Source organism: Ostrea edulis, chromosome 4 (assembly GCF_947568905.1).
Source record: "Ostrea edulis chromosome 4, xbOstEdul1.1, whole genome shotgun sequence".
Taxonomy (NCBI): Eukaryota; Metazoa; Mollusca; class Bivalvia; order Ostreida; family Ostreidae; genus Ostrea; species Ostrea edulis.
Genome location: NC_079167.1, coordinates 77,546,905 through 77,570,188, shown reverse-complemented (window position 1 = coordinate 77,570,188; position 23,284 = coordinate 77,546,905). Strand labels below are relative to the sequence as shown.

The 23,284-nt window shown below is 34.6% G+C and overlaps 2 protein-coding genes across 2 annotated transcripts in view; both read left to right on the top strand.

The window, feature by feature from the left end:
* Nucleotides 1–23,284, top strand: part of LOC125669163 (receptor-type tyrosine-protein phosphatase epsilon-like) — a 343,285-nt gene that overhangs the window by 86,256 nt on the left and 233,745 nt on the right. The window contains exon 3 of the mRNA XM_056163852.1: nucleotides 10,116–10,253. Coding sequence (XP_056019827.1) covers nucleotides 10,116–10,253 — 138 coding nt within the window. The remainder of the gene's footprint in view (nucleotides 1–10,115; nucleotides 10,254–23,284) is intronic.
* On the top strand, nucleotides 360–3,264 carry LOC125669320 (multiple epidermal growth factor-like domains protein 11). The gene is made up of 6 exons (XM_056163865.1): nucleotides 360–679; nucleotides 1,692–1,934; nucleotides 2,026–2,163; nucleotides 2,280–2,420; nucleotides 2,670–2,810; nucleotides 2,934–3,264. The coding sequence occupies exons 1-6, from the start codon at nucleotides 364–366 to the stop codon at nucleotides 3,101–3,103; spliced, it is 1,149 nt and encodes a 382-aa protein (XP_056019840.1). The 5' UTR covers nucleotides 360–363; the 3' UTR covers nucleotides 3,104–3,264.

Here is a 23,284-nt window from a genome sequence, read left to right as displayed (position 1 = left end):
AGAATTGAACTGACAACTATGTCATAAAGTCTTTAAAGTCATCCAAAAAAAATAAATATTTGATATTTAAACTTCCTGTTTACCGTCTACAACGAGCTTTGAATGGATAAACACGACATGCACATACTTGTCGTTTCCATACATGTAGTAGCGGGATTGATGTTTTCAACTGGATACCGTGAGTAAACAGTAAACTTATTAGTTTCCAGACTTGGTAACACATATTCTGAAAGAAATGGAAAGATTAATTTATGTTTACGAACACTGAACGTTATCAGGTTCAATTTTATGGGACTTGTATCATATTTTGATATCTTGTAGGTTTTCGCCAATCTTTCCAATTGTGTTCAGTAAAGAAGGTACATGTATACATTATCAAAGAAGACACAAACTCTCAAACTGATAAATGTGATCGATGATTTCATTTGCTTTACAGAAATCCTATCTCAGAACAAGAAGACCGAACAGGCTAAGGAGTTACCCTTCTGCCAACAAACTGGAACATGTCAGCAGTATCAATCCAGTCGTGCAGTAGACGGAGACATTAACACGTGTACAAGGACAACACCTATTGGAACTACAACTTCAGAAGAATGGATATGGTGGTATGTTGACCTTCAGAAAGTACTCAGCATCGTCAGCATCAGAATACAGTTCAGAGACTATGGAGAACAATATGGTAATGATTATCAATAAAACCCAGTTTAAGGATTATGAAGGATATCGTTATACAGGGATTTATCAGTACCTTTTCAGGAGCTGAAATTCAGCCCCATTCCAACTGAAAGAAGCTTTGATTTTTATTTTTATATTGAACGATATTTCCGAGTACCTTTATTTGGTATCTCTCCTGGATAATACGGGGGGGGGGGGGGGGGCATGGTCTTATTGTCCATGAACCCCTTCTACATAAATCATTTAGCAGTACTATATAAAACAATTTCAAAACGTCGACAACTTTTCCGTAAATCTGAGTTTCCTCCTTCATTAGTTCATGGTAATATGATTCATCCATGATTTCCACTTACTACACAACTTCAGAGTTATTAGGTAATAGGTATACGCTATTTGATACAGACAAAATATATTTTCAGTGCATTTTGAGTGGAACTAATTCTTTAAAATTGTGCACTGCATTAGTAGAATCTAATGAATAGGAATGTTGTATACTACATTGTACACAAAGAACAGAATAGTAAGATATTTTATTGAAATAAAATATACTTTTCTATTATGAATATTATTTAAACATTGAATAAATAAATTTCACTTCATTTTACAGAAGAAATATGATCTACCAATATCAATTGTTTAGTTTTTAGATTTTGGTAAAAAGAAAGATTTTCGTTTTTTATATATTGTTTTTGTTATGCTTTACAGTATCCAGTTTGACCACATTCATTGATACAGTTTGATGTAGTGTTTCTGTCACAATTGCTGTCAAATTCAGTTCATGTTGTCACAGTTGTTTAATCTGATAAATATCTAAAAGCAATACATATTTTTCCCAATTTTCATCAAATTGTTTATTAAATATTACCAGCTCCCAAATGATAGCGTTTCCAAATGTAGGCTGATTAAAGGTGAAGATAACGAACAGTAATCATTCTAATAACTCTTAAAATCCCTGTTGTAATTGAAAACTTTCCACCCTCTACAATGTTCATCATCTCATAAATTGATAATTTCAGTCATAAGACAAAGAGGACGTTTTGCTGGTTTTTCGCTCCATGTGTCAAACACAACTATAAAGGAGGATGGGTATCTATGTTACAAGAACGGACAGGAGTTACCGACCTTGGATTTCAATACACCTTGCGTCAAACATAGACGTTACGTTATATTTTACAATGAAAGACTTGATGGAACAACTTATCCTACCGGGTATGAAACTGGCTCAGTTCACACTGAATTGTGTGAAGTAACTGTGACAGGTAATATTGTGTGTTCTACATCATTACATAGTTAAAATAGATTGAGTATGTGAAAATGAAATGCTATATTTTCTCTGTAGCATATTCATAGGTTGTGAAGAATCAGGTGTGTTTGGATATAACTGTGATGTACCCTGCCCAAGCAACTGTCAGGAAATGAGATGTGACATTGTCCATGGAACGTGTTTGGGTTGTACTGCGGGATGGGTGGGGGAGTTTTGTAACACATGTAAGATTACGTATGTTATATCATTGTAATATTATTTATACTCTAAAGTATATATATTCCATATGAAATGTTATATGACAAGGCAAAACTTATCAAAAGAAAAGAGTTTTTCGTAGCATGTCCAGCTGGATATTACGGTCTACAGTGTAGATCTACGTGTACTGGACACTGCAGAGACAACCTGTCCTGTAACCACACTACTGGACAATGTGACTGTGGCTGTGACAATGGATGGACAGGAGTACATTGTAACAAACGTAATTCATTTTTGTCATTACTAAAAACAAATAAAATGCATGTAACACAAGTAAGTCATTTGCCATTATGTTAAAGATTTGTAAAGCAAATAGAATACATCTACAAACTATAGTGGATTATTTGATTGCGAAAAACGGAATATCAACACATTATACATTTAGACTTAGTAAACTTACCAGGGACTTGTAAAGTAAAAGTATATGTTCGTTCAAGATATCAAATATGCAGATAAAATAATGTTTTATCAGAGTGTACTGCAGAATCATACGGCCCTGATTGTATGTATAACTGTAGTGGACAGTGTCTGAGTTACCGTCCCTGTAACAGGACAACAGGGAGATGTGATGGAGGCTGTAATCCAGGATATACCGGAGAACTCTGTGATAAAGGTGAGATGTTTAAATTATGGTTTTGGAAACATACTTGTACGTTTTGATCATGTGCGTTTTCTCTCTGTCAACTGGGAATGTGAATATAACCAATGTGTGGTGATGATATTTTGATTTTCACAGAGTGTCCTCCAGAAACATATGGTTCAAATTGTCTGTATATCTGTGGTGAACGTTGTCTTAGTGACTTACCTTGTAACTCGACATCAGGAATACATGATGGTTGTTGTAATTCAGGATATACCGGGGAACCCATTGGCAAAGGTGTGTTTATTGCACTAACATTTAATTAGGTAATAATTTGTTCAATATCAGTCCTTATCGAATATTCTATCCACCAATACAGCTCTAAAGTTTTCGAATGAAATCGAAACAGAACTAGCTTTACAGCTGTATTACCAACTTATTTTCAGTTGTAAAGTACGCCATAATATTTCAAAACATAAATCAATATTTACACTAAAATCTTCACATTTATTCACATGACCGGAAGTAAGAATGAAATAAGCTGCTGTCCTTTATAAAAGGACTACAATGCGTGAATGAATGACTTGTATTCCTAACAGAAACTAGGCATTCTAGATTGAAATGAAAATGTGATTTAAAAAAGATTTTTTAAGTCTTGAAGAATGCAAGTGTGTCATTATAAATCATTGTTAGAGCTATAATGATATACAATGGATCTGAAATATTTCTAGCTTTGATTTTTAATATCAGGATTAAGAGTTATCCATGTATTTAATTAGTCCAAAGATATAACTTTGGCAACAATGTATTGAGGTTCACAAACTTGAATTCGTTTTAATAGTTCAGTGCAACTCCACCAAGAATGTTCATTCTAAAGATATGAACAGCAATATATTTCCTCTTTGTTTGAGCGTTGTTGATTCGAAAATGTTATCCTGTTTGTTTAAATTATTAATTGGACTTCATGATATTAATCGTTCTTATTAAGAACACGAGAGAAAAAAAATCGCAAACTATACTGAACAATTAATCATTCTCTTGACAATTGTTTATGAAACACTGCCGATTCTGGTAAGCTGACTTTCCCATGAGTATGGTCACGTGCTACCCTGCTAAGGTTAATCTATAAATAAAGACCGAGTCATCAACCTAACGTTAATAGCAGATGTTGAATTCCTATTCAGATGAACGTACACTTGCGCATGCGGAAGCTCACTTTTCATCACAGATTCCTGTTAAACATAGTTCTACATTTTCTGCGTGGGTTTCAGGGTCGGCGTACACATCCAAAGTTCAATATTTTTTGTATTTCTTTCAGATGCACGTAATGCCGGGGATGCTGAGTATAGTAATCCAGATGCATACATCGTAATCTTGTATATCTCACTGGTCATCAACTGCGTCCTTGTCGTTGTCATTGTTATATTATTGAGGTAAAAAATCTAAAATGTTTGAGGGTTTTGAATATTCTCTACGAGTCGATAGAGCCTTTGTAATTCATATCAATCATACTACATTTTAGGGTAATCTACTACCGAAAACAAGAGAAGCGTTCCTCTGATTATATCGTGAGTGCAGAAATATCACCGTCATCACGAGTCAGCAATAACGACGTACAGCAATATCAGGAACTCAACATACCCGATGATAGTTCATATCAGAATCTGGCATTAAGAGATCGTTCGTAAAATGTAAATTTAAACTGAACTGAACTGACTCTTACTATATTGCTCATTATTACGTGTTTTCATATATATTGTTTGTAAAGTTTCATATTTTCCATAGATTATTTGCAGGATATCCTAAATATGCTATGCAGACTTATATGTATTAAGACTACTGTCTAGTTTTTACTGAAATATGAATAAAATCCCACAAAGCCAGCTATTCTTACACCTGTTCTTCACGATATTAGAAGTAATGTTAATATCTCCGTTCCATTCATCTTCAGTTGGATTAGCCGAAACAAAACGGCCATATGTATTTTCTGTTTTATCTTCTAAACGGGTACTTTCAAAACGCTATTCGAATCCATCACCAATTCATCGTCTACTAAATCACTATATCAGTTTAATTCTATAGAGCACGATGTACTTGCATTCCTCCCAGATATCTGTATCCTCACTGGATTAGATTTAGATTGAATTTGAGTTAGGAAAATTTCACTGCCTGAATCCATTTCCCTTTTTACATGAAATGAACTAAAAATATTTTACAGATAATATCAGTGTTGATTGAACAAATTGTTCCATGCGACATACCATATCTATCAGACTGTGTCCACAGTGCTTTCATGTCTTAATTATATTCTTATATATTGAATAGTTGAATGGTTTTGATGGAAAAGGGACTCAAGTAAAGGAAATAAATAACTCCCCAGTGTTGAATAATTTAGAGAATACATTACCGTCGGTCCCTTTCACCCTTGGGTGGAATGCTTTCTTTGAACTATTCTACGCCATCATATTATGTACCCATTCCATAACCAACCTTGACGCATTGAAATATGCTAAATCATATGAAAACAATTATGGAAGTTAGCAAATCTCATTACCTAATGAAGAGGAATATATGTGAAAAGAAGATGAGTGCGATGAATGTGGACTTTTTATCAGAACTAGTACCTACATGTACATCATGTACAAATTCATTTTTATCTAACAAGCTGCAAAGATATTAAACAGAAACCTGTAAAAACCTTTAAAGTACTAGTATGAAAAGGTGGAGCTAATTAACAGTGATCAATCCCATAACTCCTATAAGGCATACAAGTTAAGAGTTGGGGAAACACGGAGCCTTGGATATACCAGAGGTGGGATCAGGTGCCTTGGAGAAGTAAGCATTTCCTGTTGACCGGGTACACCCGCTCTGAGTTCTTTATTACATTACAATGAACTTCTACACCATCAACGTGTTTGTCAGTAACTTGCCTTGATTTAAAACCTGACCATACGCAGATCAAGCTCTTGAGTATCAAATGAGTTGAAAGATATAAACACGATATGCGGAGTCATCTACTTCTGCTTCATACTTATATATCTTATTGAAAGTAGATATTAACGGCAAAATGAATACTCAACTTTATGACAAACGGGATGATTTCAGCTTCTCCATCGTCAACATCCCATATTTATATAGCAATATTACATTATCAGCTGCATATGGTGTGTATATCTCCTTTAATTGTCTTCACCCTCAACAACACACAACGCATATTCTTGTCGCTCATGGCAGGACAACCTGCAAGTGCAGGGTGATTACCAATCTAGCTAAAATCGGACTTCTTAGATCCGCGCCGTATACTCTGCGTAGGAAGATCTGACATAACCCGACTAACTGTCATGGTCCTTTGAACTTTATGTTAGCCAATCAGCGCGTCGTCAATGAAATCGTCGTTGTTCACAATTCAAGGAAAATGCATGCGATTGTTTGACTTAAAAGAAAATACATCGCAGCTAAATGTGACGTCACAATACACCGTTTACGTCGACTGGCGTTATATTCCTCGCGTTAATAAAGTAAACCATCTTGAAAACTATTCAAATCGTATCCATCCCTTTTCATACATAAAATGCATATCACATTCAATTTAATTTGGGTGTAATTAACATCGTACGATTTGTGGTATGAATGAACGGAATAGATTAGGCATTATTGCCAAAGTTTAAAATTCCTTATGTGAGGATAAACAATTTTATAGTGTAGAATATACTTCTTGGCATAGAAATTACTGCAACTTATTTACGAATTGCGGGGAACCGCCTAAATAACCATCATTGTTTGTGTGGCGTAATCAAACTGGCTAATAGTTCTTATGAATATCCCAAGCGAAATGTCATGCTAACATGACCCCTATGGGATTATGTCAGATCCTACTGCAGCGATTGTGAGCGTATCTAACGATATGATTTTAATTAGATTGGGGTGATCAACGGCACCAAGCGAACCTGAGACCCCTTTATTACTAGTCAGGTGCTTTAACCACTCAACTAATATCCATTTTCCGTGTAACCCTAAATTACAGCTCTAGTAATTCCCAAGAAACAACCATATATACATGCAATATAAAATGTGACGAAAATTAGAACAGAAAATATAAAAATAATTTTAATTTGTAAATGACACAATATAGATAATATATTGTAAAATTTTGAAATATGAATTAATTTGTAGTTACACAGGAAGATGTGGTTCCTGATAGATTTATGAGTTCTGGATTTCAGTCGGGTGTAAGGGTAGTACCATTCAAATTCTGAATTGCACATGAATAAAGACACGTATGCAAATGCATTATGAATATATATATATATATATATATATATATATATATATATATATATATATATATATAGATTGAAAGATCCGACGGGTTGAATGTTTATGATAAAGCTAATTTTTGCTTGGTATTTGGAATGATTACGCTACAGGTAATTCCTTAGTGGTGGTTTATTTCAATCAATCCATCAATCTCATAACCCCTATAAGGAATATAAAATTAAAAGTTGGGCACACTTTGACCCCGAACATAAGTGTGATAGGTGTCTAGGAGGAGTACCCATCCCTTGTCGACCGGTCACACCCATTAAACATCGATCGTTTGAGTTAGGGCACTGCTGGTCTGACCATGGTACATGTACGTGGCACTCCTTTAGTGGTGGTTCAGTTCCATAAATCTTGGTTACTTAGCGGTTGCTCAAGTGTTCATGGCTCATGTAAGTGGTGTGTTCGTCGCACTCCAATGCCGATGGAGGGGTGCATCCTTTATCGGTCATATGATATAATATGAATATTAATATTCTTCACTGACAGATGATGATAAACCGCTACGAAAGGTTAGGGCGTTTGCCCTGCAAGTGGTAGGCCGATATTCGAATCCCAGCCGCGACAGATCTAAGTCGTTAAAACAGGTAGTGACAGTTCCATCGCCAAACGCTTGACATCAGGTATGAATGTGACGGGTCCTCGGAGATGACCTTAAAACGGATGCCCCGTGTCACAGTAGGTGTGGCACGCTAAAGAACCCTCACTGCTCAATGGCCGTAAGCTCCGAACATAGGCCTAAATTTGAAGCCCTTCACCGGTCTTGATGACGTCTCCATATGAGGGAAAATTTCTCGAGAGACACGTTTAACAAAATACAATCAATCAATGAAATGATGAGATATATATATATATATATATATATATATATATATGTATATGTATATATATATATATATATATATATATATATATATATATATTTACATTGATATATTGATTGCTTATTAAGCTTAAATGTTGATTGAATCGTTTTTAATTTACCTTCGACGTTGATTCAATAACTTATATCATTAGTGATGTCTGTGCTCGGAGACATACCCCTTGCACAATTCGCCCATGTTGGGTCATCACATTGTTTCTTTGGGTGGTAGCTCCCATAATCACCGAGATCAGTTGTGCCATATGAAGTCGAATGAACATAGCCTGTTTGTACATGAATTTACAGTGTAACAAATGTCTGTTATAATGTACGCAATCCACACTGGGTTTGAGATAAAACGTACATATGCATTGATATGTGGTGAAGTATGAAACGCTTAATGAAGACTTTCGTACCAATGGTATTTGAGTATTAAGACGCCTTAATTAAGAAGACCCAACACTATCACCGAATTTTCGGCAATAAACTAATGCCTGCTAAATGTACATCCACTGTGTGTTTTCTCCTTAATTTCTATCTTTTTATATACAACGATGAAGACACAACTTGTTTCAATTCAGCTAGATCCAGCTTTTTATTGTTGTATGTCCGCGTATGAATACATTCATTCAACGAGCTCATTTTTCAACTACTGAAAATTAAACCAAGGTGGTAAAGCGGTGTGCATTGATATGTAGATCAACTTGCAAATCAATAAAGAAAAATAGGTAACATTCTAGTTATGGACTATTTTTTATTTACCATCGCTTGAATATAGATATCATTACCAAATATGGAAACAAGTCAAAGTCAGGTGACTTTAACTGTTGCTTTTAAATAACCTACAGGTCAATAATATTTGTACTTTACTAACTTGAAAGTGTATCTATATTTAAACAAAAGATGCAGAAAAATGTAAATACAAATAATAAAATGTCTTTAGTTTTTTAAAATGTAAACGGAGATCACTAACACTACAGAAATAATTTGCATAACCCATTAACAAATCAAAGAAATCTTATTCAAATGTTAGTCAAGTATATATGATAATGAAATGAAACACCAAAATAAAGAGAGGATATCAATGTTGGTGTTCGAGAGACACTAAACCTGTACAATTTAGATTTTGCAGAGTAGAAGATAAAAGGAATGTAAAAGTCTCCAGTAGATTTCGAATCTACTCGAACAAAAGTCGCTGTCGTTATGAAACTCTGGTTGGTAACACTTCTTGACTAATAATACGTATAGCCATTTAACAATAAATGTGAATCAAGAGCAAATCACTCAAAATGCTAAACACTCGTCTGGATTTCCAGTGAAGTGTATCATGCCGCCTTAAGGTAGCTCACTACACTTATACTCTTTATGACACTACGTCACTCAATTCTTTTGGTTTTAGGCTTTGGTGAATATGTTTTTTTAAAAATATATTTGGGGGGGGGGGTTGCTTTACGCTATCTAGTGTGACCTCATTCATTGATAGTGTGATGTAGTGTTGCTGTGTAACCTGATATATTTAAATGCAATTTATATTTTCCCCAAATTTCATTGAATTGATGGTTTCAGTCACACAAAAAAAGACAAGAGGTTTTGTTGGATTTTCGCTGTATGTGTCAAACACAACCAGGAGTTACCGACCTTGGATTTCAGTACAACTTGTGTTAAACATGGACGTTACGTTATATTCTACAATGAAAGACTTGACGGAACAACTTATCCTACCGGATATCAATCATCCTCAGTTTACACTGAATTGTGTGAAGTAACTGTAACAGGTAATATTGTTCTACATCATTTTATTGATTGATTAATTGATTGAATTGATTGAATATTGTTTAACGTCCCGCTCGAGAATTTTTCACTCATATGGAGATGTCACAATTGTCGGTGAAGGGCTGCATAATTTAGGTTTATACTCGGTGCTTACGGCCTTCGAACAGGGGGGGGGATCTTTATCGTGGCACACCTGCTGCGAGCCTCGGTTTTTGCCGTCAGATTCGAAGGACCACCCATTTAGTTGCCTCTTACGACAAGCAATGTGTACTGAGGGGCTATTATAATCCATATATCCACGAGATGCTACATTATTGTACAGTTAAAATTTATTTAGTATGTGTAAAATGAAATGTCATATTTTCTCTGTATCATATTTATAGGTTGTAAAGAATCCGGTGTGTATGGATATAACTGTGATCTACACTGTCCAAACAACTGTCAGGAATTGAGATGTGACATTGTCCATGGAACGTGTTTGGGTTGTACTGCAGGATGGGTGGGGGAGTTTTGTAACACGTGTAAGATTACGTATGTTATATCAATGAAATATCATTGATACTTCAAAGTATATATATTCCATATGATATATATATATTATTACTACAGTAACTTGATCCGAATAGTCGGATCACGTCGAGTTGACAGGCACGGATCATCAGATCATACGAGACGTGAAGCGTCGAGTTTGATCTGATGATCCACGCCTGTCAACGAGACGTGATCCAACTCTTCGGATCAAGTTACTGTAGTAATGATAAATTTATTATATACCCCCTATGCATTTTAAATCCACACTTATATGATACTAAATGTAATCCAAATTATCAAAAATACAGACATAGAGTGAAATAATATTTTGTGTACGCAGTTTTGTTTGTGACGCGATTAATATTTTCCACAAGAAACGTTGCGTTGATGCATTTTGACGTCATATTGTGACGGCATCAGTTTCAGAGGATACTGATACGGAATCAGAAAACCACAGTGTGGTGATCCGGAAAACCGGACCACACGCTGTGAAATCCACAGTATCAAAGAACGATACATTGATGGGTATATAATAAAAAATATGACAAGGTGCAACTTATCAAAGGAATGACATTTTTCGTAGCATGTCCAGCTGGATATTACGGTCTACAGTGTAGATCTACGTGTACTGGACACTGCAGAGACAACCTGTCCTGTAATAACACCGTTGGACAATGTGACTATGGTTGTGGCAATGGATGGACAGGGATACATTGTAACACACGTAAGGCATCTGTCATTATCTCAAAGATGTCTGAAACAAATAAAATACATATACTAACTGTAGTGGGATATTTAATAGAAAAGCCCAGAACATATATCATAAATTTAGAATCATGAGAAAAAACAAATAATTTGTAAAGTAGCCTGGGATTTGAAACGAAAACCAAATGATCGTTGAATATATTAAATATTCCGATAAAATCGTACTTTACCAGAGTGTCCAGCAGAATCATACGGCCCTGATTGTGTGTATTACTGTAGTGGACAGTGTCTAAGTTACCTCCCCTGTAACAGAACAACAGGAAGATGTGACGAAGGCTGTAATCCAGGATATACCGGGGAACTCTGTGACAAAGGTGAGATGTTCCATAAACATTTCTGTATAGGCCAAAATATCTGTTATTTCTAGGTTTGATAAAGTAAAATCCATACTTGTATTTGCGCTTTGTTTGTCCACTAGGCCTCTTCCTATTTTCCTATTAATTCTTCAGTCAAAGTAATTGCACCCACTGCGATAATTCAATATTTCGTTTCGAAAGCATGTTTGTTCGTTTAAATTAGGTAGTTAGAATGAATTAATACCAATATTTTTTCAACCATATATGGAGCTTCAGCAAAGAGTTTGATACTTAACCATTGGTATAATTAACATGTATGGCTGGTAATTACTTGCAATTGTTATCATCAATGAATTTGTTCTTAGATATACTTTGCTGACTGTGGAGAATATTTCTTGATATTGAGAAATAATAAATAATCATGCTTATCATTGATAGTATATTCAGTTGGTCGGTACGGATTGAATTGTTCAGAGAGCTGCAGTTTCCATTGCCGATCTGAAAGTAATCATTGTAACCATATAGACGGACTTTGTGAACATGGATGTGACAATGGATTCCAAGGAAGTAAATGTGAAAAAAGTAAGTATCCATTTTTAGGGACAAAGCGATTTGACATATTTGAATAATTCTTTTCAGATTTCTTGAGTTAATTAAATTTTTCTGGGTTTTTGATTTAGGCTAGTGATGAACCGATTTTCTAGTATAATTGATATAGAGCAGAGAGGTTAGGAAATTAAATGACATTTTGAAAGTGAATCATCTGCATATTATGCATAGTGTTTGGATCTCAACTGACTCGATAGGGAAGAACATGTCCTTCCCATGATATATGTTAAACAGAGACGGACTTCTGACAAATAGTTTGAAGTTACAAGGGTTTAACAGTCCTGTTTAAGTCAAAATTTTCCAAACTTTATGGTCGTTATAATTATCTTGTTTTGGAAATACAGCTTCTATATTAGATTGAATGTTATCGGATTTGTTTTATACCAATTGAGGCCGTTCTTTACATACTGAGTTTAACTACGGATTACGCCGTTTACCTGATATAGATAGAGAAATCTCGGTGAGTGTGACCGATCAGCATCTGATCCCACCTCAAATGGTTGCAGGGGTCCGCATTTCCCTGCTCTACATTTTGTATTCTTTAGAGAATTTAGGACATTGATCATTGACTATTCGTTAACTTCACCTTGAACATTGATTGATTTTCACATTTTAAAAACATGTGCATGTGTATATTCTTCAGGATGTAGAAAATACATTAATATGAAATGTGAAAATAACGAACAGTGATAAATCTCAAAACTCATATAAGCAATACAAAATAGATAGTTGGGCAAACAAGAGCCCCTGGTCACACCAGAGCTGGGATCAATTGACTAGAAGGAGAAAGCACCCCCTGTCGACCAGTGACACCCGTCGTGAGTCCTGTATCTTGATCAGGTAAACGGAGTTATCCGTAGTTGAAATCAATGTGCCAAGAACGGTCTAACAATTCGTATGAATCACGTCAGACATCATTTGACCCACTGATAGGTTGTAATGGCAAACTAAATCGTTATAACGACAATTGAATTTGCGAAATTCTGACTTTAAACGAGACTGTTGAAAACCTGTACCATCAACTTGTTTGTCAGTAACTTGCCTCGATTTAAAAACTAACAATACACAGAACAAGCTCTTGCGTATCGAATCAGTCGAGAGATATAAATACCATATGCAGGTGATAATGAAATATTGCTACATAAATATCAGAAGTTGGCGATGGAGAAACTGAAATCACCCTGTCCGTCATAAATTTGGTTGCTAGCTTGCCTTTAATATATACTTATTATCATTATTATTATTATTTTATTCATTTATAAAGTGCAGAATTACCTATAGTTTCGATGCGCTGCACAATGTTTGTGCTAATAATCAATAATAATATAGTAATGCATGACCTGCAAAAGCTATAAAGGAAATGATAAAACAATGGAAAGAATTTAAATAGAACATGGTAGTAAAATGACAAATTGTTGACGTTGACTTGACAAGATATAATTGGCATACAGGTATTCGTATGCTGGATGAAAATCAAAATCCTTCCAATAAAATATCTAAGCTTGCAGCAGACGTGGGCGACTCTGTGGTGTCTTTTTTGAAAGGTGAAGATTACGAACAGTGATATTTCGAACTCACAGGGATACTATTCCTAGGCACCTGATCCCAACTCTGGTGTGTCCAGGGGTCCGTGTTTGCCCAACTATCTATTTTGTATTGCTTGTAGGAGTTATTAGATTGATCACTGTTCGTTATCTTCACCTTTCATCGAATCGACATATGAATGAAAGTTAATATTGTTAATAAACAAAACGTTGTCGATATATCTAAAGGTCGACTTGAAGGCCACAGCAAAAATTGTTTTATCTCGCATATAAGTTTTTGAATAAATTCTGCTTCATATGAATGTAGAAACAGGTCAGCTAACAAAGGAACACAATTCGTGCCCATGGGAATACCAACATACTGTTGGAAGACTTGATCACCAAAGATCACGAAGCTATTGTCAATAAGGAACTCTAGCATATTTTTTATTTCAACTTCAGAGTGGTGTTTAACAAGGTAAGTTTTTGGATGACTGATCACCAGATATAAATATTTCCTGTTTTCATTTTTGTTGAAGAAGCAACTGTCTATGATGTCAACAAGTCTAGTCTTTAATTTATCGTGAGGAATGGTCGTCTATAGTGTGGAACAGTCAGGTTTTGATTTGGGAAAAGTTTTGTAATTTCAAGTTTACCAAAAGTTCTTTAGAATGTTTTAGAATCCACATTTGATTAACACTATTTCTGGCATATGTAGTTGCACAGTAACTTTGCAGTTTCTCCTTCACAGCTGCCAATATGCTCGTCAGGAGCAAAGATAGGGGCTTGGTAGAACACTTACTGGATCCAGCAATATAGATAAACAAAATATATTAAACTGTTTCATACACTGCTATTTTTTGTAAAATATGGTGGGCAAATCAGGCACTGCGTTAAGTTTGAAAACCTAGTACAGAAATGCAAACAGAAGACAAAACCAGTCAATGACAAATCAATAATATGCGTATAACATAGTATTACTCCTTTTTCATTAACTGAGACTATCTGTATTTTATGTATTTAAGCATGTGACAAAAGATCATATGGAATAAACTGTTCCCAGAATTGTTCCCAGAACTGCCTCGGCTTTTGTGATAATGTTGGCGGATCCTGCATTTGTTCCTCTGGGTGGATGGAGTCCCCTGGCTGTAGTGAAAGTAAGTGTCGAACTCATATCTATAAACAATTATTTCATCTATAAAAGTCAAATATTAAGCTTGTTTAACCCCTTCTCTACCGTACCGGTCAATTTGACCAGTGGCGCGTAAAAACGGGACAACGCAAAAGGAGTGCATCTACATCTTAGACACTACGGTCAGAAGATATATGATCTATATATCATATTTTTGGAAATTTTCTCTATTTTTGAACTATGTAAAAATCAGTTAAGTAAATAAAGCAATTAAATTAATACAAGCATTTAAAGTGAAAGATGGCTTCGTCTAAATATAACGCAATGCTTTGTCGCAAGACCATTTCCCCCCTTTGATATGATTTCTTTTATTTTCCGTATGAATGTACTATCTTTTATATTTTTGAAAAGCATGTATTCCCTGCTTTTAGAATATATAAAAATCATTTTAATGCCTGGCAAAGTTATAAGAAAATAGCAATTTTTTGCACATGTACGCTTTCTTACGATTTTATTTCTCAATGTTTAAACAAATCGGCGTTTTACCAATATTCATATATAGAAATAGGGAAAAGTAAATACAGCCTGCAAATGTAGAGGACATTTTCGTTTTGATGGGCCCTTATTCGTGTTACAATTCTTGGTAGTTTTTATATTACGATAAAATGAAATTGGGACATGCTGCGCGGTTTTCTATAAAATTAGCGACAAAACGTCGTGGCTGAAAGCGATCGACGCACAATAAAATAGTGAAAACTATTTGTATGTTCTCTATTGGTAATTGAATACTTTTTGATACACTAAAACAATATACACATATGTATGAAATAATCAGCCAGGTATTCTCTGCTTTTTGAAAAAACAGTATAAAACCATTATTGGTGAATAACAGTTACACCACCTACTTGTAACTCCATAAAACACCTAATGAAAATGTTACATCGGTAGAGTGAATTTAAAATATAATAAAATACTTCAATTCAGATATAAACGTCATGTAATATTTGTTCGGAATAGTAATATTTTTGTTCTGCCAAACAAAGGGAAAAAAAACCGTCAGCATATTTTATATACTTTTTTTCCGTGATCCGGATCGCGGCCACCGAATTTTCTGAAAGGTGCAGGGGCAACACACGTGTTTCCGTTCAACGAAAACAACGCCGCGAACGCTTGTAATGTATTTTACATCTTCAAAACGACCTGATGTCAGATGAAGAAGCTGCACTGGATCTCCTGTTGCAGGATGACCCAAACGATCATGCACTCAGTATAAACATGTAAGTTGATGTAGCCACATAGGCCGACTACAAAAAAAGAACGTGCGTGGTTATGTCATGTTATGAAAAATTCAGGATTAATATATTAACCGCGATTTGATGCCATAGTTTGTCGTTTCATGAAGGAAAATATATATATATTATTATATCTAAACCAAGTGTATAAAACTCAATTGTTTTTTAAGAGCTGAACACATCTGACATAAATTAATCTGTCCTGCCCCGGCATTAATCAGTCTGAATACCACCCCGGCCATTTTTTTGTCTCTCCTTACCTGACGCGCGAGTGTAAGAAGAGGTCAGATTTGGTGTACGATGAGAAGGGGGTGGGGTGGTTTTAATCAGACTGGGGCATTCATGACCGCTGGTGCGGAGGCTATTTTCCAAGATTTTTCTATGTTTATAAAAAGATCATCTTTCTATGAAAAGAAAACATAATCTATTAGGAAAGCACATATCCCATTATTGTATTATCGTAATAATAGGATGTATTACCGTAATTTGAGTTTTTCATCTTCACCTTGCATTGTAACAGAAATATAAACGAAATGTGTGTTCGGGACAAAAGGTCTGGGAACGGGGGGGGGGGGGGGGGGTCAATTAAAGTCTGGTTATGACAGGCTATTGAAAAATCATATAAATTTCTCTTTTATCTTATATACACTTAGTAGCTTAAAACCATAAATTACATGTGATCCATACATGCTGGTGTGCTATGAGCTGATGGGCATATGACCACTTCTTGCCTAGATTTTCTCTAATTTCGACTAAATCTACACCCCATCAGGGTACCATGCAAGGGGACTTAGACATTGTGTATAATGAAGAACCAATTCAATTCTATTTTAAATCTGGGGCCATTCAATTTCCCCCAGAGTCACAGTATTTTCGCTGAACCCTGTATGTTTTAACCTGAATTTCTTCAGTATCTGTCCCCATGTATACGCAAGGCGTAATGCTAACACCTCCATGATGCATATCTTTTTTCCCTTCATTTCTAACACATGTATGTAATCTCTTACCAAATGGCACTTCAAATATAGGACATCTCTATCTTAAATTAAATATGAACAGTACTTTCGTGCGAAATTGTCCCTTACTATCATGAAGCTTATATTTTGCTTTAAAACATAAACCAATAACTGTTGATTAACATTTGTATTCTTTTTATCTTTAAAAAGGTTATTGACATCCCAATCTTTAGTGGAAAGCTTCCAGGTATCTTCCGCTAGTGACAATCTACTGGCAAATCCAGACATGCATTGGAAGGATGCTGATGTAGAGGACACAGGGGACTAAATACGGAAAATCATTACGCTGCTTCTAATTATAAGGTATGATAAAGTGTTTTAAATGCTGACAAATAAGGTATGATGACCTTACTGCTTATTTGCAATTTTCTGTCAGATATGGGACCCGATTATTAAGAGAACTGCAGATTTTATGAAGATGTTTTTGATAGAAGATTTGGTTTTCTCCATCTATGTTGCCACCAGCCATTATGCTAAGATGGTCATATCTAGGGGGAAGGATTATCATGTTTCCCAAGGAAGTTCACAGCCTGTCACTGAAGAGGAACTGTACAGGTATTACTAGTTTTAAAGTATCAATATTGTAACAGTGATTTCCAGTTTAAAACGAATAATAAAATGCATTTTAATAAAATTACCTTTACCAAAATTAATCTGGCTGTGCATCTAACACATTTATTAAATGTGTACTACAATTACCCCTGACAAAATTTCATAATTTATTAAACGCATAATTTTCAGAGGTCCTTGATTATAGAAAACATTTACAGAGCCAATTGAATATTCAAAAGAATACATTAGTATTTGGGGCTGAGTATAAAGAAATCTCTTTTTTTCCCCAGATTTTTGGGCATTATCTTATGCATGTCTGCTGAGAAGTTCCAGTCGATAGACATATATTGGTCAACGCATGCCCCTATCGGAATAACCCTGTATCAAGAATTATGTCTAGAAATAGGTTTTAAGAGCTTGAATATCAGAAGAACATTTTTGTTAAATATAATGCAAGTACATTTCAATTTAGTGATTGAAAGTACATGTAAGTACTTGAAAATTCGTATACATTGAACTTGGGGAGGGGAAACGGGCAGTACTTGTTCATAACATTTGATATAATAATGGTGTTGTTGCTTAGCAACCAAATATATTTGAATACAAAAAATAGCTTATTGTAAATTTTAACAGTAAAGATCTTTGTTTTAATGTTGCAATATTTATATTATTTAGTGGAACATAATGACAAAACGTCATATTATTAGAAAATTATTAATATGTATATCAAGTCCGAAATTTCCATTTTATGACTTTTGACCTTAATTCTCTTCATTGTATTTTTTTGTTAAAAACCTTTTAAAATGATTAAGATCTAGTCAAAAATTATATTTTTCAAATAATGTGACAATTACTAATCATCATGCAATGTAATTATGTTTAAATTGTGTCGAATGGATGTAGAAAGGTAAATTATGGTTAAAATTATACCATGAGTGTTGTTACTTAGCAACCTAAAATATTTTTTTGTCAATAAAATTGATTAATTTGATTGTGATGTTGTTGTAGTATTTTCAAAGACACATCAGTTCATACATTTAGAATTTCCTATTTTTGACTCGAATCTAGTGAGAGGGGTCGTAATATATATATATTCCAAAAAAAAAGACTGCAAAATTGTGCACTTAAATGACTTTTGACCTCGTATAACTCTTTGGGGTCAAGGGATAACATGACAAACTTAATAGAGAAAATGTTCCCTGTCCAAGTCTTAACAAAATTATATGTCACATGCTTACCTAAAATGGTGATACATGCAGACGTAACTCGATTTAAAAATATTGTCATTTAGTCTTTGAAAACCTCTAAAATGTGTCGGTAGAGAAAGGGTTAAAGCTCTTGTAAAGTCCTATTACCTATGTTTATGAGATGCAACTAATGACATCAATGCGGCCTTGATTACGCCTTACAACTTTTAGACTCTCTGCATTAAATGTTTTGGCAATGAATATAATGTTTTAAGCCTCCTCCCTCCTTCGTGTTTTAAGCCTCCTCCCTCCTTCGTGAACTACCAATTACAATGGGAATAAAAGTTATTCTGCTAAATGAAACCATGCCATATAAATATATCTGTTACATATTTACCTTTACCTCCTCAATTTATCACTGGAAATCATACAAATGAAATAGAGTGTCAGATTAATTACAAACATAGGGTGTAACCACAGTACATTATAAAATACAATTTTCATCTATTTGACAAAATATGCGGTTCTTAGCATACATACCTGTATAAGTACATCCAATATACCATATCCTTTTATTGACCATGCTGTTGACAGTTTTGGCTAACCTGATACACACGAAAAGCATTCTGCGTTGTTCAAAATGTAATTAACGTCTAGAGATATTTATAACTCTGAATTTCAAGGAAGGTTTGTACACTGTAGGTACGGTTATACACGCGGTATCACAAATATTTAATGACATCTGTTACTTTGATTTGATACCGAATTTTATCATCGCTTATACCTTTTCAGATCTTTCGAACGTAGTTAAAACAGTACTGTTTTTCAGCTGTATTACCAATTACTTTATCTGCTGATCTGTTAAATCATTTTTAGCTATTGTGGGTCATTTTCAGTATTTACATGTAGTTACCCCATAATAGTCCAAAATATAAAACATTTTCAAAAGCATCCCCAAACAAAATCAAGATGCTGTAAAATGTTAAGCAAATTGTTGTCTATCTCAAATTTTAATCTTACATATTCTCTAGTGATCGGAAGTAATAATGAATTTAAAATTTGAGTATTTTTTTTCTTTTAGAGGCACCTATTGTCAGTAATGACGAGTATAGTACTCCACATGCATACATCGCAGCCTTATCTATCTCACTGGTTATCAACTTTAGCCTTGTCCTTGTCATTGTTATATTATTGAGGTAAACTATGTTTGTCGGTGATGTATATTCTACATGAGTCCATAAAACTTTTCTAATTTATATCAATTCTACTATATTTTAGGCTACTCTATAACAGAAAACAAGAGAAGTGTTCCTCTGACTATGTTACTAGTGTCGAAATATCACCGCCATCATAAGTCAGCAATAACGATGTACACCAGTATCAAGAACTCAACATGCCCAATGATAATTCATACCAGAATCTGTCATTAAGAGATCGTTCGTAAAATGTATTTTGAATTAAACTGATTCTTCTCGTTTTCATTATAATTTTTATTGATAAAACGTGAATATAACGAACAGTGATCAATTTCATAACTCCTATAAGCAATAAAAATAGATAGTAAGGCAAACACGGACCCCTGGACACACCAGGGGTGGGATCAGGTGCCCAGGAGAAGTAAGCATCCCCTGTTGACCGGTCACACCCGCCGTGAGCCCTATATCTTGATCAAGTAAACGGAGTTATTCGTAAGAAAAATCAGTGTGCCAAGAAAGGCCTAACAATCGATATGAAACATGTCAGACAGCATTTGACCCAATGATAGGTTTATTGACGAACTAGATCGTTATAACGACCATAGGATTTGCGAAATGCTGAATTTAAACGAGACTGTTGAAACCCCTGTACCATCAACTTGTTTGTCAGTATCTTGCCTCGATTTAAAAACTGACTATATGCAGAACAAACTCTTGCGTATCGAATCAGTTGAGATAAATTAACACCATATGCAGGTGATAATGGAATATTGCTACATAAATATGGAAAGTTAACGATGGAGAAGCTGAAATCATCCCGTTTTTCATACAGCTGAATTGTCAGTTTGCCGTTAATGTCTACTTTCAATAAAATATATAAGTATGAAGAAGTGGACGACTCTGTAGTGTCTTATTTCGAGCTCACAGGGTTATATCGAATCAACATATGAATGTAGGTTATTATTGATAATAGACAGAACGTCGTCGATATATCTAAATGTGGAATTGAAGGCCACAGCAAGATATTTTTTCTTCTCGCGTATATGTTTTTGAATAAATTCTCCTTCATATGAATATAGAAACAGGTCAGCTAACCAATTGTTAGGCCGTTCTTGGCACATTGATTCTGACTACGAATTACTCCGTTTACCGGATAAATTTATAGGGCTCACGGCCGGTGTGACCGATTGACAGCTGATGCTTACTCTCCTAGGCACCTGCTCCCACCTCTGGTATATCCAGGGTCCTGCGTTTGCCCAACTCTCTATTTTGTATTCCTTATAGAATTTATGAGATTGATCACTGTTTGTTATCTTCACCTTTTTATTTGGCATGACAATATTAACAACCAAATGTTACCTCAGTACTGAACTCGGTTTAGGATTTATTTGAAATTGCTTTGTTTATTCTTTTTATAAAGTTAGTACAATATTACCTTCTCTGTTTTTGAATATTAGGGTGATATAAGAGTAAAATGGTATATCGAAGCAACCAGCTAATGGCATGGTGTGTTTGCAAATTATAACATGAGAAGGAAATGCATACATTAAACGAGACTGTTGAAACCATTCACATCAACTAATATCAAGAAATATTGAACCAGTATTGACGTATACTCAATTATAAAACCTGCACGATTGTGCTCGAAAGCTGAAGATCCATCTTCCTCATCGACTATCGCGGGTTCAAATTTCTACGCTCTTTCTGCTAGGAACTGCACAGAAGTTCTGACATTCGCGATATTGTGTCGTAAACCATTCAGTTATAGGATATTGTGCTTTATGTTTACTGCACCTGTTTATTATACATGTATACTATGCTAGCAATAATATATGTATGTGTGAGTATTCTTCGGATTTACCTGCAACGTTTGCGGGTTTATAAAAGGAAGAAACTAATTATTCTCCTCAAATAATGAACTGTTAGTTTATTTGTTATTGAATTAGATGTTGAAAACCTTGATATAAAAGGACAACTCCTATTAAAAGTATTCTTTACTAACATATATGTAGATATCACGTGTTATCTTCACCTTCCATTTAACAATGAAGCATGTATCTCTGCTGATGGACAATCTGTCCCCGAGGATACTTGACGTTCGATAAATGTTCTTTCATAAATATAAACAATAACGAGACAATACTGGCTGACGGGTCGAACAGTATAGAAAAGTGTCACTCTGTGAAGTCTATATTGGGCACAGGCTCTTACAGATTTGTTGGGGTTCCTCGGATTATCCTTCGAAATATGAGTTTTGTCGTATGTACAGTCATCAAATTGTCAGCTTTTGTACAGAAACGAAATTTCATATACCAAAATTATAGACTGTCATGTTCCTTTAAGAGGTCTTTTTGAAGATTCCTTTTCAGATCTCATGTGCTCGATCTCAAAATGTTCTGTAAAAAATTGTAAAACTTATGATATACTGATCACTAGAAATTCAATTAGTAGTAATTTCACCAGACGTAGTTTCTCTATCAAAATTTTTGACTCGTAAATCTTTTAACACTAAGTGTAATATATGTGGCTTAATTAATATATGTGGAAGAAACTAAAGGGTCACTTAATAAAAGAATATAGGGACACATATTTCAAATAAATAATGATGGTAACCAACTTCTTTACAAGTATTTTAATTCCCCAACGCTATACAATATCATGAACGATAAACAAAAGACCAAGCATAATAATGTCACCCTCGATTCACCTTTACCTTACGTCAACAGACAATTAGGTCCACATTGTATCCACGCAAAACTTTACTCTGTTCCATTGAGAGTATCATATACCTTAATTGAAGAACCCATAGCTAGTCTGTACTTCGAATTTTCAACACCTGAATACTGACTGAATTATATGATCATGGATGTTGCCAATCACCTTAAACTCAAATTAACAAACAACGAAATACATGCCGTGAAAATAAGCAACATTCTTTGTCATAAAAGAGTTCAGTCTTGTATTCCAGCACATTTCAAGTTCATGTCTACACCCTGTATTTTCTACAAATAAACTTCCTCTATTGCATCTAAACTTTTTAATTATGAACAAATTTGCAGTACCTAGATATAGACCATCTTATACGAAATCCACTTACGCGAAATGACTCATGTGAGTTAAATCGCAAATACTTTGCTGATCAAGTGTTTTTGCATGTGTTTTAGCAATATAAAAATAATAGGGAGAAATAATTTGTTCGAAATTACGCGATAAGAAATTCCACGCGTATATTTAGGAATTGATAGTATGTCAAAATATTTGCCAGACGATGGGCTATATATCAAAAAGAAAAACTTGATACCTTGTCATAATGGATTAAAAGTATAAGAGAAATATCAAAATCCCGCATTTTGTACAATGCCATACATAGGTAACAATTTGTGACATTTAACTTAAAACTTGTGACGTCTCCACATATTGAAAAATTCACTAATGGGACGGAAAACAATAAAA

What these genes read in the sequence shown, in the direction of transcription:
- LOC125669320 (XM_056163865.1), top strand. Translation starts at nt 364, where the DNA reads ATGTATACATTATCAAAGAAGACACAAACTCTCAAACTGATAAATGTG. An exon ending in GGGGGAGTTTTGTAACACAT is followed by an intron (nt 2,164 to 2,279) that starts GTAAGATTACGT and finishes AGTTTTTCGTAG; the next exon opens with CATGTCCAGCTGGATATTAC. An exon ending in AGGAGTACATTGTAACAAAC is followed by an intron (nt 2,421 to 2,669) that starts GTAATTCATTTT and finishes ATGTTTTATCAG; the next exon opens with AGTGTACTGCAGAATCATAC.